Source organism: Daktulosphaira vitifoliae, unplaced genomic scaffold (assembly GCF_025091365.1).
Source record: "Daktulosphaira vitifoliae isolate Bord-2020 unplaced genomic scaffold, ASM2509136v1 Scaffold_3, whole genome shotgun sequence".
NCBI classification, from domain to species: Eukaryota; Metazoa; Arthropoda; class Insecta; order Hemiptera; family Phylloxeridae; genus Daktulosphaira; species Daktulosphaira vitifoliae.
The window spans coordinates 21603859-21628625 of record NW_026099574.1 but is presented as its reverse complement, the minus strand read 5'-3'; the positions used below and the strand labels follow the sequence as shown (position 1 = coordinate 21628625).

Here is a 24767-nt window from a genome sequence, read left to right as displayed (position 1 = left end):
AGGTATAAAAATGTGGATAACTTACAAAGTTGACACTCCTGTATTCTAAGAAGTAATTAATAGCTGATAAATTAAAAAATATATATAATTAAAAATAATTATTGATAATACATGTGTAACTAATAAAAGCCAAACAAATTATTTAAAAGAAAAAGAGTGGATAGAAAACACTGATAAAATATAGCATTCTTCTTAAAAAAATTATTCAATTTAATAAGTACTCTTTCATCGAGTTATCTCAATTAGTTTATCGTAGAAATATTAATTATTTTACACGACTAGCTATGAATTATTATTTTTATTAAACTTAAAACTTAATACAAATCCTATGAATTATCTTTGACATTTTTGCTTACAACGGATAATTAGTCATTGTAATATGATAACAAAAGGTTTTTAGTTTGACTATATATTATAATAATGAAGAGAGGGTTAAGACATAACTCAAACTAATAATTAGTTTCTATAACAAAATATTATTCTCTAGAAGTGGATTGTCATCCATTTAATTCTTTAGTGAACTGCAGCATAATAAATATAGAATGATTCTTTTCATATTAGTCACTCGATTCTATTAAAATAATAACAAGAAAATTATTTATGGTATTTTTTATTTTCATATATTTCTTAATTTCTCAATTATTAAATATTTTTAATTAACTCCTTATACTTTATACTAACACTATATTAATTCCTTATACTAATGGTGCCAACTTAATTTTTTTTATGGTAACATACATATTTTACTAGTTTATAGAATAAAAAAATACATAATTAAGAAAATGATTAGTCGATAACAGCCTATAGATCAGTATCTCAAAAGTTATTGACATTTTTAAATATAGAGTGGAGATAGATCGCGACAGAGTAATGCTTAATGATTAAAATAACATAGTCCACAACTCACCGATAGTCTATATTTTATAATAATTATAACTTCCAAAATAATGAGTTGAAAGTTATTATAAACCAAACATTTTCTTAATTAGATCATTTTTTATTCTATAAGCTAATTAAATATGTATATTTCCATTAAAAATAATAATTGACATCATTATAAAGTATACGGAATGAATTTTAAAATATTTAATAATTAATGAATCATGAAATATATGAAATAAAATACTATAAATCATTTTCTTTAATTATTGTTCTAAAAGAAATCGAGTGGTTAATAATAAAAGAATCACTCCGTATGAAATATAAACATTTAATTTACTATAATTTAAACATTTTTACTTTACATTATTTTTTAAAATTAAACTAATTTGTTTAAAGCAAAATTTACACTTGGAATTATAAACCGCTATTGAAAAATATATCTTAATACTTCTCTGAGATTTAATTATTAATATTTAATAAATATTAAAATACTGATAACTATAATATAATATAACGACCATATTTTACTTGTAGTCAAAAATATTGATTAAACATTAGATATTAAACTGTATTTTCCATACAAACTAACATATTTTCAATAAATAAAAGGTATCTTATCTATTTAATCAATATATTGTACATTTTTTATAGCAAAACCTATGCTATAGTAAAAACATTTCATGAAAGTAAACATTTCCTTTTTGTAACTTCACCCCTTGAGTTTTTAATAATGTCATTCGGGTTTTAACGTCTAAAAAGGGTTATATTCAATTGTTCTATTCATTCTGACAAATAAGATATTGTTCATTAAATAATTAAAAATACACACATATTCTTTAATTTTAATAACATCTGTTTTTAGATTTCACTATCATGGATTACATTTAAAACGCCCCCATTTCATTTTCAAGCATAAGTACTGAATTTCAAAAACTTCCTACGATTTTTTAAAATACACATTCAAAGTAAGTATATATATAAAATAATAAAATCAAAATACGATTTGAACATTATAAGACATAAATAAATAGAAATAAATTAAATATCCTGATTCCCTGTATATATGCGAAATTATATAATATAATCAATTAGTTTGTTAAAGTGGATTTGTCTAGGATAAATAATTGAACCATAGTATACTTATAGGCATACTTCAAATGATTAAAAATAAACCAATTATAAATAATGAAGCCAGAGGATTTCCTATAATACAAGCATTCGGGGATTTTTTTAAACTTTTACAATTTAGAGGAAATCAATTCTGAACAATAACCTTTTCCTGGCCATAGACATATAGCCATTAAAGTTTTCATAAGCTTTTCAATGAATTTTTTTAAGCGAGTAAAAACTCTAAAGAAAAGGAAATTGCTTTATATTGTTAGTTTTTGTTAAAATATATGTTTCTTATTGTTAGCAACAATTGTTGCTAACAATAATAGAAGTTGACTCTATTCATCTTAAAAGTATTATAATAATAATTACACGCTTCAATCAAATTATATATTTTTTCATTTATATTAACTTTAATGTATAACATTATAAGAACTTTCCAATGATAAAAATGAAGCTTGTTTCAATAATATCGGTCGTTTAAATCACAATTTAGTCCTAGCGTATAGATATAGTCAAAAGACTATATGCGAACTATAATTGAATCCTATTACTTTGAATTAATTAATTACGTTTTTTTTTGTAGCTCTAAAAGTCGGTAAAAACTTAAAAGAAGAATTATTACATATTATTTATCATCGTATGTTGATTATTATTTTCATGAATTTTTCGAGGGTAGTGTCCTGAAAGACTACATGTTGTAATATTTATGTTTGTCTTATAATATATCACTGAATATTTCTGTATCTATTAGCATGTCCACTAGTCTTTGAAAATTAAAGTCTAGATCTGCTAGGTTTATTTGTACTAACTCGGGGTTGGATAGATAACATGTTAAATGTACTTTTAGGAAGATTGTTCATAAGTTTGTGTAACATATGTAACTGTAGTTGGTATTCTTCATAACCTACTTTAAGCTCACTGTACCAATATAATATTTAATTGTTTATAAATGAGCTTTATTTTAAAAAGATCATCACTGATAAACATAGGTAGACCAAGCTGTTCTACAACTTTATTGGCAAAAAAGCAAAACTGTGATTCTAAATGTAATACCCTTCTGCACAATGTGATGTTTCCATGTCTGCCGTACAATTTTATCACTACTGTAGCTAGCACAACTTGATCAGATAGTAATGCATTACATTAACTTTACTATTTATACTGCTAAAACTATAAGCACTACTTGAAGTCCTAGGAATTTCTTAAACTTGCTGTACTACTTGAGCATTAAACTTATTCTAGTTAATTCATAGTCTGATACAGTCCTGTGTTATATTAATAAAACACATAATGTAGGCGAACAAATTTTGCATCGTGTAACTTGATGACCACGTCTTAAACAATTATAGCATAGTCGTTCCTTAAATACTGTTTTTTTCTGCTTTCAACGTTCATTTTTTTTTAACTCTATACACTAATATAAATGATGTTCAGCGTTACATCATTACAATGATTTTACTATGTCTTAGGTGTTTCAATTAATGAATGTATGTGAGAGTGATAATTAATATTTGTTCTCGAAAATGTTCTACTAAAAACTTACATGCAACTTCATAATTGACGTTTGTAGTTGAAATATTTTTTACGACTTCGACAGCTGAGCCAGATAACTTTAAATTTGGTAGTTTTAATTTCTTAAACCTCTTACGGTTAACCAACTAACCACTTTAGGAGAATTCAGTTCAATACGTGTAGAATATCAAGTTCAAAATGATGATCAAACAGTTAATCAAAATCAGATATAAACTATAAAAATAATTTACAAACAATTTTTTAACTTCTCTTCTACCTGACTAGAAGTTATAAATCTTTTCTTATACTGTAAAATATTGAACTTATAAAAAATGTTTTCTTTTTGTACGATTATTAAACTATTTCAAGTTATTCGATCCTATAAATAAACTATACAATTATAGATAGATAATATTAGAATGATAGTTATCTTAAGTTCTTTGACTATATTGTATACTATTATCTTGAAAATGTAACAAATTGTTTTATACCGTCCAATATACAAATTAAACATATTTACATTCCACTGGTAGAAGTATTAGTTAAACATAAAAAAAAATTAATTTTGTAATAATTCGTTGGCATTTTAATACTAATTAAATTTTACAAATCAGTTTTAATATTTCATCTTTGTATAAAAGTAGCTTTGAAAATTAATGCATTGAAATATTTAGAAATTACTATAAATTCTTCAAGTTGCTATAATGAATATATAAATAACTAATAAAACAAATATAATTTTTATTACACTTAATTATAGCTGTTAAATTTAACATGCATTCATGTTAGGTTTTACATTATTTAATATTAGGCATTCGAAGAAAATGATTTCTATTCAGTTTGGAATCTATAATGACTCCGGTAGAAAGAAAAATAATTTTCTTTATTAAGTTATCATAAAAATTTAATATATAAAACTATGTGTTGTCATAAATTTCATTAATTAATATTAAGCGCTAAAATATGTTTTACGCTTATTTTTATACAAAATTGTTAAGTAATCTAAATACATTTATATTATATACTATTAAAATACTTATTCAGAGTTATTACAAGAATAATTAATTTTGTTTACTTACTCAGGCTCTCTTAGGTATGTAATTAAAACCTACGCACATGCGTGTGAAAATTATTATAGGTTTGGTGATTTTCAACTAATCCTCTACTAGCTAGAATTTAACTTTGACCTTTCTCAAATGTCAGCTTAATAACAAATAGGAAAATAAATTGACCCTTTATAAGTCGTCAAAACCACTGAATACTGACTTACTCATTACAAAAGAAAAAAACAATAATTAGCAACATTTTGTTTTAAAGATTGATGTTCTACGATTCTTAATAATTGCAATAACAAATAAATAAACCAATATAAATTTATACTTAAAAAATAAATAAAACATAAGCGAAAATGATTTTTTTTCTTTTAAATTTATCCCTTTAAAAATAAATACTAAATATTTGATTAAAAAAATAGGTCTTTCAATAACCAAAATAATTAAAGTTTTATCAAACATAAATCATCTTGCCCTATAAAAATATTTGAATGGTATTGAAAATTTAAAACCAGCAGAAAAAATAGTTAACAAAACACATTTCTACTAAGTATATAAAATAGTTTAACATACACGTAACCAATACTTTTTAAATCTTATAATGACAATTTTATTTTAGCTGTTATCAAATATCATTCAATGTTTTAAGAATGAAAAGGGAATAAATTTAAAGATAAAAAATCTCAAAACAAATTATGAATGCTAAATCATTCCATTTCTTCAAATTTAAAAATCTATTTAGTATGGGCTTCTCAATATAATACAATATGAACATCATATTTTGATAATAACCGTCAACCAAATTAAAAACCAACCTTATTAAATTAAATTAAATTTAAACATAAAAAAATTAATTTTGGATTGTATTATAGATTGTAAAGCTATTAGGAAATAACCTTAAATATTTTTGCTTTATAAAAATAATACTGAGAGGATTTTTTTTACCTGTGTTAGTATTTATACTTAAAAAACTTTTATTAGTTTTTTCTCCAATTAGAAACTTAATTAGTAGACTACACAATTAAAAATAATAATTAAAGACAAATATCTCATAAAAAAACTTACATTACACGAAATTATGTCTTCTATTACTAACTTTTGGCTTAATTTACCTATAAAAATTATAATTTGGCGTCTCATTTATCTTGAAAAATTTAATTATACTGTATCTAGTTAAAAGTAGTGATTAAATGATCTTCTATTACCTTAATATACACATCAGTTGTAATTTATCCATCATGACATTTACCTTAGTCAATATCCCTTTAAATATTTCGATACCTTAGTGTTAATAAATACAATTATTGTGAAAATAATTATTCAATATAAAAATTATCTATTCTCAGTGCGGTTAATTTTGTTAATAAACATTATTGTGATAAAACGCTAAACACAATTTATAAATAAATTATATAATGTAAGCAATTATTCAATGTGTATTGTGTAAATACAAAATTTTTGTTTAATTATATTCTTATAATCATTATTATTTTTGTAAATAACATAATTAATATATTTTTTAAATAAAAACGGCACAAGTTAAATACATATACATTTATAATAGTAATAATCAAATCATTGTTTCCCTTGAAAAATGTTAAAAATCTAGTTACTACCTATCCTTATTAATGTATTGATCTAAAGAAATGTCAAATATAATAGCTCATATAGTATTCTACATAAAAACTATTTGATTTGATCGTCTAGGACACGAGTAAAATACAACTATGAATTCGTTGAATACTAATGGTAGAATACAAGAAATGTGTAAAAAACAATGAAAAGGTTTTGCATCTAAATTTTCTATATTCACCAGAACAATTTTCAAATTGAAGTTGACTGGTGTCAACCTATCCATTTTATTGTAGCTAAAAAAATGTTTTTACATTTTTATCTTATTTCAAAATAACCTCAGGTATCTTATTACCAATATCTCAATGAAATGTATGAAATTAAGTTTTCAAAACCATATAAAATTTCAGTTTTTTTACATTTTTAACATTAATATCACTTTAAATTTTACACAGAAATAAAAAAAAAAACAAAATTAGCGTACTATTTTTTTGTTTATTAAAAATAGTGTAAAATAAATGTGTGCTTGGTAATTTTTGTCAAATGAGTTATTCATTTGAATACCGGCAATTTTTTTTAAATTAGTAAACTTTACGTACATATTTTCGTCAAAAACGTTTATTTGTGAGTTGAGGTTTACCATTACTAAATAAATACTCCGGCTAAAGTAAAAACCATTTTTGGGAATAAGAAAAAATATCTTGATTTTTTGGTACATTATTTAATTATGCAACAATAATTTGATTAAAAGTTTTTATCATTAATTAACCTATTCTAATATAATTATAAGTTTTTAATGATCATTAAGCTAAGTATCTATTATTTGTTAATTTATTTAAAATTATGTTCAATATCTGATGGCGCGTATTAACGTTATGATTTAGTTTTCCACTAACTTTGTAAGTACATAACATTATAATTTCTTAAAAAAAGTATAATGTTTGTTTTGTTATTAGTTGGACAAAGTAAACTTATATTATTAGTTTGCAGGATAATTTACCTACGCTTTTATTTAGTTGACAAATAGAATAAGGATATAATCGTTAGTTCGATGTCATAGTACTGGAATAAGAACTAAAAATAATATTCTTCTATAGTTTTTTATGAAATTGGATAATCAAAAATTTAAAATAAACAAAGTACCAAAGTATGAAATCATAGTTATTATTGTTAAAATAGAATCAAAATCTATGATCGGTATTTTGTTTATTCTCAAAAACATACATATAACAATAAACTTTAACTCCAAAAATTATAAATATTAATATNTATTTTGTTTATTCTCAAAATCATACATATAACAATAAACTTTAACTCCAAAAATTATAAATATTAATATTAGACTTTTTATACATAATGTATAATAATTTCACTTAAAACGCGATCAGATATCGACATGTCTGTCCGTAACTTTGTCTAATTGATAAAAGACTGCCAATGCCGCATCATTCTAATACAAAACCACTTAAAAGCCCTATAAATGAAGAACTTTCACTTCATATAATAACGTTAATTAATGAGATAACAGGAAAAATAGCAAAACACACGTTACAAATCTTATAAACACATTTAACAAGTTAACTAATAATCTAAAAAAACAATTTAAAAAATTTAAATCTGAACAATATGAATATTATTAACAATATGAACAATATAAACTCACTTAACCCTATGGATAACTCTCTGTGGAAAGCCACAAAACGGTTAACCAAGATCAAAGAATTAATTCCTTCTCTCCATAAAGAAGACAGTTCACTAGCTAAATCAGATGATGAATAGGCAGTGACCTTTGCTGATCATCTAACCAAAACATTCAAACTACATCATGATATTACCTGACACAAGTCACATTCGTACAGTCAATACCTTTCTTATATCTTCCCTACCAATAGCTCTCCCTGGTAAACCTCTAAGTCCCGGTAAAATCAAAGCAAAAAAGGAAAAGCTGGCATCATCAACAAGGTTTTAATGAACCTCTCAGAAAAATGCATGTTGCTTTTAATATATGTATTCAACATTATGCTTTGACTGTATTACTTTCTTCCAATCTGAAAAGTAGCGGTAGTTATACTAGTACCCAAACCTGGCTAGCCAAAAAACATGATAACGACATATCGATTAATAAGTTTGTCATCTAAATTAGGTAAACTATTTGAAAAATTGCTTCTAAAAAGAATTCGACTTATTTTACAAGAAAATAATATTATACCAAATACTCAAAAGTCCATTAAGTACAAAGACTGACCGACACTATTGAAAACAAATAATACTGCACCGGACTGTTTTTAAATATCGCTCAGGCATTTGATCGTGTCTGACATAAATGTTTAATCTAAAAATTAAAAAAATGCTCCCAGCACTATAATACTTTATTATTAATTCATTCTTACAAAAAAGAAAATTTTTGATAAGGCAAGGCTGTACTAATCCTCTTTATTACTTAATCGAAGCTGGTGTTCCTCGAAGCAGTGACTTGGCATCTGATTTATACAACATTTTTACTACGTTACCTCATAACACGAATATTCTATAGCGACTTTTACTGACGCTAGACTTCATTTTTCCACTTTCTCCTCGAGTCCAAATTCCAACTCAGAACTGAAATGCTACTAATCTATTATAGCTTTATGATATTCAAATTTGGGGGCTTGCAAATCCCTCAAAAATATGTCCAATACAGGCGTTCCAGAACATTTCGCTTCGGCTGCTAAATAATACCCCTTGGTATATAACCAACAATAATATACATGACGGCTCACAAATTAAAACATTTAATGAACTTATCAAATTACACTACAATAGATTTCACTCAAAATAACTCAAATACAAACTCCTTAATAAAATAAATGTGCACTACCAACATCTCCGACAACCCTACACGCAGATTTAAAAGAAACTGGAAACGTGACCTAATAACATAAATCCACTTGACAATAGAAAACTTTATTGTAAATATTAAACAGATTGTTTTGCTAATAAAGAATAAAAAAAAAATTATAATAAACAACTTATGTAAAAAATAAACTGAATGAATGAGATATAAAAACCATATAAATGTTAACAGTAATAATATTGTAAACATTTTTATGAAAAAAAACTTCAAAATTTATTAGACGAATGGATTAAAATTACTTTTTTTTATTCTATTAAATAGTAAGTAGATTTTGTTTTTTTAATTTGATTAAATAACACTATCAATTTTTGTATATAACTAATTTATGAAAAAAACGTCTATTAAATTTTGACTGTCATTACAATAAATATTCAATAACATATAATGAACTCATAAATAATTAGTGCATAAATTCAATAATTATTTTACCTCGTTTAAAATTATACTCAAATATTTGATTTTCTATTTAATATTTGATTTAATAAATACAAATATTTATATTTATATATATTCTGCGTGTGTTCGGGTTTTAATTACTCTACTTTTATGTAAAACAGATAAATATTTTTAGGAAATAACTATAAAGCGCGTTTTATACATATTTATAAAGTTTAAACATTCAAATATAATTTTGATTTAATTGTTCAAAAAGTAATAATGTAGATTCATTATTATTATTATTATTATTTGTTAAATAGATAAAAGATTTTACGTTGAGTCTATTACTACTATGAAGGAAATATTTTTATTGTTATAAATAGTCAAACTATTGAATTTAGAAATTTACTACTATAGAATACTGAGCGTTTTATTTAATGTTTCAAATTATAGTTTACGCTCGCCTATGATCTATTCTATTGTTATCTAATAATCTATCATATGATCTAATAGTTAATAAACAAATATATATATTTGAAGTTAAAAAGTAATGTTTTTAAATTTCGTTATAGAATTAACATTTAAGGTTGTAGTAATGTTCAGTAAACTCTTTTAAACGTGTTTTACTAAAAATCTTGTCAGTAATTTGTTAAATAAGAAATAGAGATTTTGTTTCTTCCACCAAAATCCTGGAAGTTGACTAATGTTTTGTGAAACTGCGCAAGCTTTTGAAAGCAGAATCCGCAGCCGATTATAACTATTAAGTAATCCCACCTTGATATTGTTATTTTCTTATTGAGTATAGTACATAGGAACTATAATACTGGATGAATTAATATTGTTATCAGACAAATTGTAACAACTCATATTTAAGCAAAATTTTTTTTAACGACAATTAAAAATAAAATCATTATAACGATGCTAAACTTATTATAATACTAGGTCATATTATTTTTATTACAAAACTATAATTAAATATTTGACAAAAAATCAATACAGATATATTTCATATATATTATTAAAAGCCAAATACACTTAAATATATTTTACCTTCTATTTTGAAGTAGGACGTTTTAGCTTCGATTTGATAATTATAAATAAATATTTGTTAATTCGAAAAATAAATGTTTTAAGAGAAATTAATGAAATACTTTGATAACATGACTAAATCTAGATTATAGAATAAATATTTATTTTTAATGAATTTGAAATTAACTGTTATATTAATAATATAATTATTATGCTCTTAAGAATTTTAAAAATATAAGATTCTTAAAATACTCGACTAAAATCTTTAGGCTAATACGGACTAATTGTATTTTTTAACAATACATTAAACTAGTTAACATCATTTAACACTAAAGAATACAATATATAGTCACTTTTGTTTTATGAAAAGATTTTTCTTTCTAATACATCACTTTAATGTTCACCATTGTCTGGACAAAAATAAAAGTGTTAACACAAATAAAAATTTATGTTATGTTTTTCTTTAGATTTATCTACAATAATAATTATTGAACAACTATTGTAGTTTAAAAAAATTAATATTACTTCGTAAAAATAAACCATTTTTCTTTTAAACGATCATAAAATTATTTGTAGTATTTCAAAAACGCAACATATGTCGTTATTGAAATCTTTTCATTTCGTTAATTTTTTTATTAAAAGTACTTTGTAAAATGTTGAATATATTGAATATCAATTAAAACAATAGTCAATAAAAATATTTTTATTCGACCATAGGAGCTAATTACTAGATTATAAATGTTAGGTGTAATGTTAAAAAATATAGAAATATACTCCTTTATACTTTGTATAAAGCCCTCTCAAAATAATAATTATCCCTGAAAAAAATTATATAAAAAAAAAAATATTTTTTAGAGTAGATGAAAAATAAATTTAGCTAGCCCAAAATATTAACTTTGACTGAATTTCATTGTTTATAATGGCTTACATTACTTTTTTAGGATATATTGATTTATTTATTACAATTAATAGAAACGAACGTAGACAATATTTCTAATAATTATGGAATTTTTCAGAACATTTATTTTACAGTACAAGAATAAATTATTACATTTTGTAATAATTTTGAATTTATAATATTAATATTTTTTAATAATAATACATTTATTGGTATTATTGAGTGTATAAATAAACAAAAAAAATAACCCATGGAATTTTTAAAAATGTCAGGTCTGAATTTAAATGAAAAGTCGTTGAATATTTATAATGTTTACATTTTAAGTTGGCTTCTTGAACATTAAAAGCTTAAACATTGATCCGGAAACATTTGTACCACAAATAACTCTCGTTTACAAATACAAATTCTTTATAATTTAATGCAAAGAGATACAAAAAAAACTTTTTTTTCACAAAACTTGCTTATTTTTACTTCACGTTAACACTAAAATATTGTATAAAACAATGGATCAAGCTATATACTAAACACAATTAACTTTTTTATTTATCATTTACATAAATTGGTATGAATCAAGTAAGTGGTGTATCAAAATTTTTCATACGACTATTTAAAATTATTTACTGAGAGCTTATAAGAAAAAATTAAGCGTATATTAAATATGTTCGTATAATTTTAATTTTCACATGCGTAGCAAATATTTGTTGAATTTTAGAAATCATAGAATTAGTTTCAAGATACTAATTACTATGAGAAATCCACGGATATTCATTTACATATGTTTTGACTTTCCTTCTGTCACTGCAATAAGCAATGATTTGTGTATTGTATTTATACTCAATTTATTATTCACTTCCTCTCTGATAAGCTAGGCTTGTATTAGACAAGACGGGAAAACCTATATAAGCCAGCGCAATGGAATCAAACCATAGTACCAACACAACGAGGCATGGCGCTTTCCCGACTGAGCTAAGAAGGACCATGTAATTAATATTTACTTTCCGCATCCTATTCAACACGACCTTTTTTTAGTTTAACAATCTGTCTGCTTTTTGCAAATTTTACTTTATATGTAATTTTTATAATAACATTTTAAGTAGACATTAAGCATACTAAGATAAACAAATCATTAAAAATGAAATTTAACTTTAAATAAAATATAAATGTGAAAAAATCCCTAAAAAAAAGCGGAAGTGTTTTTTAGAAATCATTTTAATTACCAGCAAAAGGTTAATTTTTTTCAAAAAGTCGACTTATAATATGGGGAGCAGAGTGTATATTTTTTAATTCTCTTTATCAACTATCAGTAAAGTTGTATTTTCGGAATAAAAACAATGATCGTTCTGTAATATTGATACAATAATGTTTGTTTTTAAGTTCCACTAAGAAAATACCATAAAAGACGGTACAAACTCATTCGCTAGACGTCTTACAAACACATATATCACATTGATTAAGCTTTGTTTGTACACAAGCAACAATTCAATGTCATAGTCCATATGATTTGACAGAAGGCTTTTAAAACGGTGTCGCATCTCACTACAACCGGGCGCCTTACAAACACAGTGGTCGTTGAACGACCACTGTGCGTGTTCAGTATTGAAATTGTACGCCGCAGAATTTATGTGAATGACTAAAATGACCCTCACGACTCACGTACGTCGAAGGCATAAAGACGACAACCACAATATATGTAAAACGGTAACACGAATAACTGAGCATTGTGTGTACAGGAAATGTATCATTAAATCGTTTGAAATTGATGCTGCCGTAGAAAATATTGCCTCCTCCTCCGTCACGCGACCGAATGTGTTGTATTTTTTTGCGACTAGTGCACCTAAATGCTCCCAACGTGAAACATTTTGTTCGACATTTGATTAGTGGAGCCGTCATTACTCTATCGATTTTCTCTGTTGACTTTTTACATTACAACTGTAAATCTGTGACAGTTTATTTTCACACATTTTCTTAGTGCGCTACTGGTCTAGTTATTTCATGACAGTTGGAAAGCCAATCGTCAGATAAGTAGATAGTTTTGGCGATTCGTGAAAAATGAAAGAAAACTTTATTCTCATTCAATGGGTTACTGTATCAAAATTTCTGAGTAGATTATAGTTTTGTAAACAACAGAATAGGTACACAGGTAAGATATAAATCAACAAATGTTGTTGTAATACATAACACATCGAAAGGGTATACTAATAAACATGTTTGCATTGCCCTCAGTAACTGGTGTACAACGAACGCCAGATTTATAATAACTTTGATATAATGCCGAAAATTTCGAAATACATAACAACAATAACGTTTTCATTCAAAAAAATCAATATTAATGAACCAAGTTACTCGACAAGTAATTTATCACCTGATTTTATCATTTGATTCGCATAGTTCTTAATTTGCCTCTATAATGTCATAAATAAAAACCACCATTAAAAACGAAACACTTCAAACATTTACATTACATTAACAAAAAATTATAAATCATAAAATCAATTTTTATTGTTCTTCATACAACAATTTCTAAAACTATTAAATCAATAATTAGTTAGGCTAATCTATCGCTCAATAATTTTAGTTTAACTTTATTACATTATACTGTACATATTATATTCATTATTGATTCAAAAGTTATTATCAAATATAAACATAAGATTATTTTTCTACAAATAGAATTAAGTACATATTTCGTCAATGAGTAAAAACGTAATTTTTTATTCATCACACATTTAAAAAACATGAAATAGGTACAATTAATATAAAAATTTGTTCTCATGAGAACTTTAGGAAATATATCCTCTTATTGTCATATTAAAAGTATACATTTTTTAAATAATCTAAATAAATTGTATTCATATATTGGGTAATAATATATCTAAAAGACATCGTTATTAAAGATTTTGTTTTAAAAAAAACCCAAAGAAAATGATGTCTAATTATGGATGAAAATTAAGAATAAAACTTTTTATTAAGTACAACTTAATCAATTATTTATACTAATACATATGATAATTGAATAAATCAATTTAAATAAAAAAAACATCAGTAAAAATATTTCTTACAAAAAGTCATTTCAATTTCAAAAATTTTAAGCATATATTGGCTAATCAAAGAAAGAATTTTACATAATTTTTCGTCTTATCTTAATTATATTTTCATAATATATTTTAATACGAAAAATGTCAACAATATATCACAAACTGTTTTTGGTCTAACATAAAAAATATATTATTAAATATTGTTTATAGTAAAGTGACCAAAATTAAAACATTTTTTAAAAAAATTTTTTTTTAGATATTTTTAAAATAATTGATATTCTAAGAAAAAAGTCGGCGATATCGATATCGTTGACGAACCTTACTTTGTATACTTAAAGGCTCAGATTGAAAGATGATATATAATCTGAAAAATTATTGTCTTTATTATTCGTAGTCTGAAAGGCGTAAAAAAATCTTGAAATAATGAAATCTTTTACTCTCTTTTGCGTGATGAAACACATTAAAAGTGATTTTGTATTAATTTTGAAATGAAAAATAATATTGCCATGTCAGAATAAAAGTAATTTTCTTTTGCTAAAGCAATTAATTTTCCGATGATAAATAACAAACTGCCTCCTTTAAATAAATTCAATGTAAACTTACCCCCTAGAAAGAAACAACGATGAATCGCATAGCTCAAATAAAAATAATTATACAATGAAACATCTTAGATAAAAAAATGGCTTACTAGATTGGAATTAACAGTAAAATTTAATTTCATGAGCTTACATATCAACATTATTAAAACAAAACCACGTAATTTAAAAAATTAAATATGTCTCATATACTATATATGTCTGCTCCTAATACTATTATAATAGTGTTATTCATATATAAATAAATATATACTTTTATATTTACATTTATACATGTAATATGCATTCCTATTATAATTAGTTTATCAGTTGACAGCGCATTTAAAAGCTCAAAACTCATCTTACAATAAAGTTTTAATACATTTATTTGCAAATAGTATAACATAATAAACTTCATGTATAATTCGTTTGTCTTAGATTACTGTACTTAATAAGTAGTTATTTTATAACTTACGTGTTCTAAACTAAAACAAACATAGTAATCTTCATTACTTACATTTTAGTTTCAATATATTGGTCAGAAAGTATTTTATAAGTTTTAATAATGTACCATAAATTATAAATTATTATATAGAAAGAGAATAATTTTCGACGAAATTATAGTTACGTTCGTACTAATTTTTTTCGTATTGTATAAAGTTTTATTTTTTTATAATCATGGATTTACGTTGATACCTTTTGTATAACACTAAAATAATTAGTATCATTATCAGGAAATACTTAAAATGTAAAAGGCTATGTACATACCGTTAATACTATGCCTCGACGTCGGTATTAAGAGTTTATAGATATATAAATATCTGTTCAAACGAAAATTTATTAATAACTGATACAAACTGAACAAAAGATTTATATAAAAAGACAAGGCACCTACTTCATTTCTTACTTCTTTAATAAAATCAATTTGCAAATGAAAAAAACGTATATGAAGTAATTTTTTAAAAAATTCCTAAATAAATAATTTAATATATATCAACAATGAAATAACTATAAATTTAAATAAAAATGTAAAAGGCGCGTTATACAGTATCAATATTGACCTTTTGTACAACTTTACTTTTTGTTCCCAAAAATGTTGCAAAAATAAGTACACATTTATGAGGCTGTAATTTATTTAATGTTCTTCTTTGAGACCATTTACTTTAGAAGTCTGTTGTTTATAAATGAAAGAAAATATTATGAGAACAAAATGTGAATTATAATGAGCAAAACTAAATTCACTGTCTTTTGTACGTATAACATTTATTATTACATGTGTTAGTAAATAAATATAATACTTCGATCATATCGTGGAGTTTGTTTCGGAATTATCTATAGATTTCTTCGCATTTTTAAAATAATAAACAAATAATTTATTGAAGTTAAAAAAAAATTGTCATAAAGGTACTCGTGCAAAATATTCCAGTTGTATTGCTTACTAAAATGCAAATTAACCGGATAAGCTTTTATAATCTACAGAGAACTGAGCTTTTATACAATTCACTCAAAATTATTATACATGTTTAAGTGTATTTGGACGTTTCATTATATTTATTATTATTACATTACAATATTATATTATGATGCAAATAACGAAACTGTTTTTTCTCAAAGGAAAAACTGTTTTCATAATGAGTTTTCAAATTAAATTTATATTATATGTACAATCACTTATAAATATTTTTTTGAAAAATAACTCATACTTACGGTTTTTTATTCATCTAGTAACTCACTAACTTTTAAAATATTCATTGAAAGTTATCCAATTTAAAACAAAATAACTTAATACAATGTAGGGATTGTTATACGTTCAAACATACCAAATCCTTAGTACTTATACTTATTAAGATCATAGTACCCCTGAGTACTATATAAGAGATGCATAATAAATTTGATTTCAAATAGAACGTTCAGTTTATCTTGTTAAATCAATAACATGATTTCTAATAAATGTATTTCTTTCAACACTTTAGTCTATTTATATAATTTCTTAGGGTACAGGATACTTGCATACAATACCATGTGAAAGTTCAGACGTTTACTTTAAGTCGTTTTTATTATTTCAAGCTATCTCCTTAAAAAAAAAGTATTATAACTTTTTGTAATAATTAATTTTATAAAATTGATTAATAATTTAAAAAAAAAAAGGATTAAGATAATTCCGGGTATTTACTGTGGCAGAATGTTGATTTAAAATATTTTCAAAAACTTTTTTTAAAAATTATAACCCCTGCAGTATGAATCGAGCACAGATTCTTTAAGATAAATTAAAAAAATTACTTAAATTTCAAATTTTATGAAGAAATAATTTTGAAAGCCTTTTTAACTATTTCATACTCAGTCGGCTATTAAAATCATAAAACCTAAAATATTAGATATAGATAACTGACTATAGTGACAATTAATTAAGTATTTACATTATTCTACCAGGCTAATAGTAACTTACTATGTCTTACTAAATTCGAAATTGGATTTCGAAACTTTTACTATAATCTTAAATTAAATGAAATTAGTTTATAATTAATTCTTCACAAAAATAATATGTTAATAATAATGTAATAATATGTTTGAGTGTGAATATTTTTAAAAATTTTTGTAATTAATTGTTTATCTCTGTTATAATGCTTGTATAACTCGAATAACATATATTGTTTGGAAACAATTTAAAATTACGTGCACTCGGAAATAATTTAAATAAATTAGTATTGCAAATTATAAAAACAACGAAATGATAATTTATTCTATATCACTTTCATTTTTAAACATATTATTTGTACAAAATTACTGAACTAAATATTTTTAAAACACGTCAACTATAAAAAAAAGGTTAAAATGGGCAAGAGAAAAATTATCCTCGATAAAAATTTATTACTCGACTAACTACTATAAATGACTAAAAAATTATCACTTTAAAAAATTACTTTTTGTCTTTTTATAAATAAATGAGTATATAAACAAAGTTCGTGATCAATTAAAAAAAATTCAACGATGGTAACTTTTTTAATTATTTCATTAGTCCAATATTTTTTTATTGTTCATATTTATTTTATTATTATTATAAAATAAATAACTAAGCAATATATCGAATTTAAAGTACCGCAGGCTAGTTAAATTTTATACTAAACAGATTATCTAGTGTAATTCATCGTGTATTTTTTTGAATTATATAACTCCACAAAAAAATCAAAAGAAAAGTGCAAATTAACAGACCATATTTACTATATGTTTTTTAGGTCGTTGAATCCGAATCTAAGATATGTTTAACGCCGTCTCGTCAGGGTTTTTATAACATCAAAAAATGTACTTAAGAACTAATCTATTCATTAGGAAGTAAGACAGGCTAATTTGTAACCTAAATCTACTGTACGCAGAGCCTTAACGCGTAAAAAAGCTTAAACTCATTAAACCGACAAATTATATTCAGGTTATGCTAAGAGTACTTTTGGCATAATATAAATAATAGACCACACAATACTTCAGTGCTGATACTATATTAGACGAGGGCAGTGGTATTGGTATAGAAATTGCCCTGTTGGATTAGTTGAGTAATATTACTTGATTCTTAAGTACATTTTTTGAGGTTATGAAAAAACCCTGACGTGATGGCGTTAAACGAACCACAGATTCCAATTCATAGATCCCAAAGTCATAAAGTAATCATGGTCTGTTTACTAGCACTTCTCTTTCGATTTTTTTTGAAGCTGTGTTATTATTATACTGGAATTTATTACAAGAAATTTACAAAGACGATAATATCTTTTTTAAATCAATATTTTACGTTGATTTCAGATTTATAATTAGAATCTATTACCTCTAGTTTTTGAGATAATTAATTATTAGTAAATAACAAGTAATTACAAATAAAAATTATTAAATGGAAATAGAAATTATTCAAATTATTATTGATTTTTATTTCGATCCAAAATATTATTATTATTCAATTTTTTTAGTCCTTTAAAGTTGTTTTTTTTACAAAAGTTTATGATAAAAATAGTTAATTTTTATGAGGATTTAAGATATGGTATTGTGTAGAAGGATATTTGGTCAGGAACTTATATAATTATTATTAATAGAAATATTATAAGAAAAGCTGAACATTTCGTTAAAATCATTATTTTTTTGCATTTCTATTGTTATAAATAATTTTAAAAAACATTATAATAATCATTTCTTTGTAACTCTTGGTGTTTAAAGAGATTCTAATGTTAAAATATTCCGATCTTAATTAACTTTATAATTTTTCAAAAAAATTTCAAGTTAATATACTACATATAATACATTCAATATTTGTTATATAATATTGGAATTATTATTTAGTATAATTTTTATTATTAAAATATAGTTATTAATTTTTTCTATATAATCTAATAATCAAACATGAATATGATTCAATTTAAATAAATGTAAGGATAATGCAATAGACATTATAAAACCGTATTATTATATAATAATTTTGTAATTATTTCATCATCTGATGTATTGCTAGATTTTGTTTTAACCCAAGTTTTTTGGTTACATTATAATAATGTAAAGATTATTCGAAATTAATTAAAATTATGAAATTTTGCTCGGATTATGGTTAACATATTCAAAATCAATAATAATTTGAACAATTTTCATTCTTTTAAATATTATTTAAATATCATATTTGTAATTACTCGTTTTTTACTAATTATTAATTATCTCAATAACTAGAGGTGATAGAATCTAATTAAAAATTTTAATTCAAAGCGTTTAAAAATAGATTTTATAAATAAATTTTTAAAATAGATCCCCAGAAAATTCCACTGAATATATAAAAAACTTCTACTTAAAATCCTATTTTTAAACATTTATAAAAAACAAAACATAAAGAAATATTATGAACAACAATTCTTTTTAAACTTTACATCAATATTTTATCGATCCTGTACTTTTTTATACCTGAGAAAATATTTTATATCCTTTATATCCTTTACAAAATGTTAACTGCAAAGTGAAGTTTAGAAGTTATTTGGATTTTTTTTTTTTTACGACTTTTTATTTTTGTTTTATACATACCTATATCTGATTTATACGTATCTGTGATCATATTTTCTTTTCTTTTAAACCTCTAAAAATATAAATTGTACTAAGTAAGAATTTCATCAATAAAATGTAAAAAATATTTGTTTCTTATTTTTAGTTTGAAATTTCTCAGAATTATACTACATAATATTTATTAAACAGGATGAAATTAAATACGTCATAAAGTTAATACTATGAGTAATATTAACTGAAGATAATAGCAGTAAAAAACATTTTATGCTTCATATTTTATATGCTTTTTTAGATTATTATCAGAAAATTAACAAGAAGTAATCTAATATGTTTAAATATTAAAATTTTAGAACAATTATAAAATACACCAGTTTTGTGTATTGTATATTTTAAATTATTTTTTTATTTTTATTAGAATAAATCTCATAAATAATAGGTGGTTAATTTATATAGAGATATATTAGTTAAATTGCTTATGCTCTGATTTTGTGCCCAATTTAATTGAACATGTTATTTATCTTCGTAATTCAAGTTTTAAATTTTTTCTAGTTATAAATAATTTATATAAACTATTCATAAAATTCATATTTGGTTAATAAACATGAATTGAAAAGAAATTGAATTTAAAAAAAAATGTTTGTAATATGTAGTATTACATATGTATATGTATATGTATTGTAGTAGACTCATTGCACAGACAAAATTAATCAACTGTAACAAGGGAAATCGTCATTTATTATCTGGCAAGGATACTTCAGTATCATTAACCCCACAGGTAAATTATTTTCTTGCAAATAAAATGTTTTCTCAAAAAAACTTTAACGAGGTATCTGCTTCTGACTAGAATCGTCAAATAATCCATACTAGTCTTAACAACGCTTTAAGAATATTAAGTTAGTTCAGGATGATTGTTAGGTACAATAGCAGACTTTTGGAGGAAAATTTTTAAGTTAGCTTAATTATGAATTTTCTACAAAACTATCAGGCACGTAAAAACAAAATAAAAAATAATTTATCAGCCATTTTAAAATTATCTTGACTTAGTATAATATACAGCACAAGAGCAGATCCAGAAGTTCTCCAAGGTGAGGGTGCAAATCAATTTTTGCTAATTTTATCATTCAAAATCATTTTTTGTAAGTAGGCCATAATAGCTGAAGGAGGGACGCGCGTCCCCTATACCCAAACCTCTACTGTTACATTATAATTTTTAGTTTAATTTAACTAATAAAATTTTTAATGATTATCATATTCAGCTTCTTTGATTGTTCTTATTGTTCAAAAATTAACCAATATTTATTTAATTTATTGTTGAAAAATTAAAATTAATTTACAATTTTTAAGGTATGAAGGCTACCGGCTAGCAATGATATCCAGATTAATATTGGTTTGTGGCCTAATTTCGGCCATTGCAGTGCATTTGACGTGGTCGGCCAGCGGTCCTGTCGTCCAGCAATGCCCCACACATGGCGAAATATCGCCTTGTGTGTGTACGGTAAAAAAGAACGGTGGTCTGGATATTCTGTGCGAATTTACCGACTTACAACACATTTCCAAGACAATGGCAGTCCTTAAAGGCAAACCGTCTTTAGTAATTTTCTATCTAAAACTCCGTCACAATAATCTACCAAAACTGCAAGGATTTGTGTTTCTGGGCATGGATATAAGACACCTAACAATTCACAACAGTACACTAGCTGTTGTAGAAGAGTCGTCATTAAGTTCTATAGGTGAGTTTTCAACGAAAACCTATTATAACATCAAAAAAATATACTGTATAATCAGACTAATAACTTTTAAATCTTATTTAAATATATATTTGCGTGAATAACGTTTTACTTTGGTGATAATAAAAAATTACAACGAATCCTACAGGTAAAGCTCTTACTCAACTGGATTTATCTCAAAATTCTCTCAGCAGTGTACCTACGCCGGCATTGAAAAGCTTAGACCGTTTACTTATATTTAATTTAAATCACAACAAAATTAGCGCTATTCATACAAATGCATTCGAGGGTATGAGTACTTTAGAAATATTGACGTTGTATGAAAATCGTCTCACAAATATAGAACCAAATGCATTTGCTGGTACAGAAAAGTGAGTTTTTTTAACAACTATACTTCATAACTATAACTTATCGTAAAAAATACTACAATTTTATTCAGAAAACTTAAAAGATTAAATATTGGAGGAAATGAGTTAAATAGAGTGCCGACAGACGCCTTACAAACAATGGACAACTTAAAAAAACTGGAAATGCAAGAAAACAAAATTACTTCAATAAACGAAGGAGATTTTATTGGTAAATTTTTTTTTTTTTCATCTCAGAAATTTATTATATAATTTTTCAATATAATTTTTTATTATGAAAATCAAACAATGTACGCAATTTCTAAAGAATGGTATTTAAGAACGACACTAGAATTATAGTTTAATTTGATAATATTGCACTTAACATTTTTAAAATATATCAAATTAATATTTTATGAACATCAATGAAAACTTAAATAACACACGAGTAACGAAAAAAAATATTATTCGAAAAACAGACAACCTTCTCACGCTAAGGGAGTGGAGAACTTTAGTAAATAGTTTCAGTTTATTTATTCTTTCATTAGTATACGAATTGTTTATTTAGTACTATGCATATGGGCTCGTTAAAAGTACAGTATCTATAAGCATATGTAGTAAACACATGTTAAAAACTTTAATTCCCAAAATTATATATAATGGTACCTAAAATTTATAGTTGATATATTTTTTCTAATTCTTTTTAATTTTTAAATAATTTCCTTTTTTTTCTTAAGGTTTAAAAACATTGGATATGCTAATACTAGCACATAACTTTATCAAACATATACCAGCTAAAGTATTCAGACACTTACCTTTATTAAACTCCTTAGAGTTGGATGGAAACCAAATATCACACATCGACGAAGAAGCATTCTACGGCTTAGAAGGTAATACTCGCAAAAAAATAGGAATGTATATATACAATAGTACACATGCTAACTTCGTTAAAATAGCTTAGAAAATAAATAAATTAAATTAAAAATAATAATTAATATCATAAAAATTGATACTATAATAAATTATAATCATCTATTTGGCCTTAGCATTTTTTTGTGACAAACTGGAACGAATTGCTTAAAAAATAATAATTTTATAAATCTAGTTAAGTTATTGAATTATTTATTAGAATAACCTTATAATTAAAACTCAAATTTAACTTTTAATAAAATATTAATTACACATTTTAGCTTCGATGCAAAGCTGAGAAGGTATTAATTTTACTATGATGTGTTTTTTTTTTTGTGTCTGTTATCACTTTTCTCAGCTCTCACCGAACCGATTTTTTTCAATGATACATCAAAAGATCACAAATCGTATCTAGTCGAAGACATTACCATCAAAAATTGAAAAAATTTCCCTCGTTCCCCGTAAATGAGGTAAACCTCCAAAAAAATTACAAATTTAAAAATCGCTAATTTTCGATATTTTTTCAATTTTTTTTCTTAAAACTGCCATAACTTTTTCAAAAATGTACAAATCAATATAATTTTTTTTTATATAGATGCTTGATATCTTTACTTATTATTTGGTATATTTTTTTTATAAATTTAACCCTTTACCAGCCCACACAAGGGGATTCAAAATGACAACTTTTTCACAAAAAATTAACTTTTTCAACTTAATTTTTGAAAGTGTTTCGGAAATACTGACACTTTTATATATATCTTAAATTAAAGCTAATTTAATGTACTTTATTATGAAAAAAAAAAATTTGACCTCTGGACTTTTCTTTGTGGTGAAAATGGCTACCGAATGCTATTTTCGTATGAAAATTCTTGATTTTATTTTTTACATTTTTAACTTTATAATGCTATAACTTATTGAAAAGTGTATGGATCAACACAATTTTTTTATGAGAAATAATATTTTACAAAGGTTGAATAGTCACATTCCTTTTAAGGATGAAGCAGTTCACCTCTAATATAGCTATTAGTATAGCTTTATGTTTTCAGTCGTCATTTATTGTATGTCGAGTTGCGCGACTTGTTGCCACTGTACATCTCTTTATACTAATAAATTACAAATAAGTTATAAGTTTTATATTTACATAACCAATTCCATTCGACAGAAACCATTTTAAAATAATATTGGTTTTTACTTGGCAATAAATTTTCTGCAACAGTTATTTAGTTTAATTGGTAAATAAATATTATGAAGTTACAAATTTATCATACTTCTATACTATATATATTTTAACCGAAATAAAAGCACAAATAATAATAATAGACCTTTTCAAGCAAGTTCTAAATAAAATACCAACTACAAATACCAATACATATTTGTACTAATACAACTATTTTTCGTGATGACAAATTATTTTTAATAAACAAATATATAAATTAAGTTTAATAAATAATCAATAGTGTTGTAAGTATCTTCTTCGACCACTGAAAATTTTGATCAATAATGAAAATTTAATAAAATTGTTTATTATGATAATTTGAAAATAGTTTATTGATGATAATATTTGTCGTCGATCATTATTAGAATTCGGATTTATAGGTATTTAAAAAGATTAAAATTATATGTTTTAAATCATATAAAGTTCTTTTAATATCCATTTAAATGTGTTAGTTTTTAGTTTAGTTATTAAAAAATTGGGTACAGTTACTATCCATGCACTCAAACCTTTGACCAGTCCATTGTGCGCATTACATGCCAAATTTAATGACAAAAATCGGTTTTTTATCGAAGTATTTGTTTACTTTTATGGAACCTTGCTATTTTCATATACT

At 24.1% G+C, this 24767-nt stretch overlaps 1 protein-coding gene across 7 annotated transcripts in view; it reads left to right on the top strand.

Moving 5' to 3' along the window:
* Window positions 1-24767, top strand: part of LOC126902908 (leucine-rich repeats and immunoglobulin-like domains protein 2) — a 52377-nt gene that overhangs the window by 15959 nt on the left and 11651 nt on the right. For 4 of the 7 annotated variants that reach the window (XR_007703371.1, XR_007703372.1, XR_007703370.1 and 1 more), the window contains exons 2-6: window positions 1745-1847; window positions 21303-21688; window positions 21834-22056; window positions 22125-22261; window positions 22767-22919. Coding sequence is in view for 4 of the 7 variants with exons in the window: in XM_050680625.1 (XP_050536582.1) it covers window positions 21325-21688; window positions 21834-22056; window positions 22125-22261; window positions 22767-22919 (877 nt within the window). In the remaining 3 variants the exon portion in view is untranslated. Of the gene's footprint in view, window positions 1-1744; window positions 1848-13156; window positions 13470-20639; window positions 20734-21302; window positions 21689-21833; window positions 22057-22124; window positions 22262-22766; window positions 22920-24767 lie in introns of those variants that run through there. The other 3 variants (XM_050680628.1, XM_050680627.1, XM_050680626.1) reach the window with 3 other exon arrangements.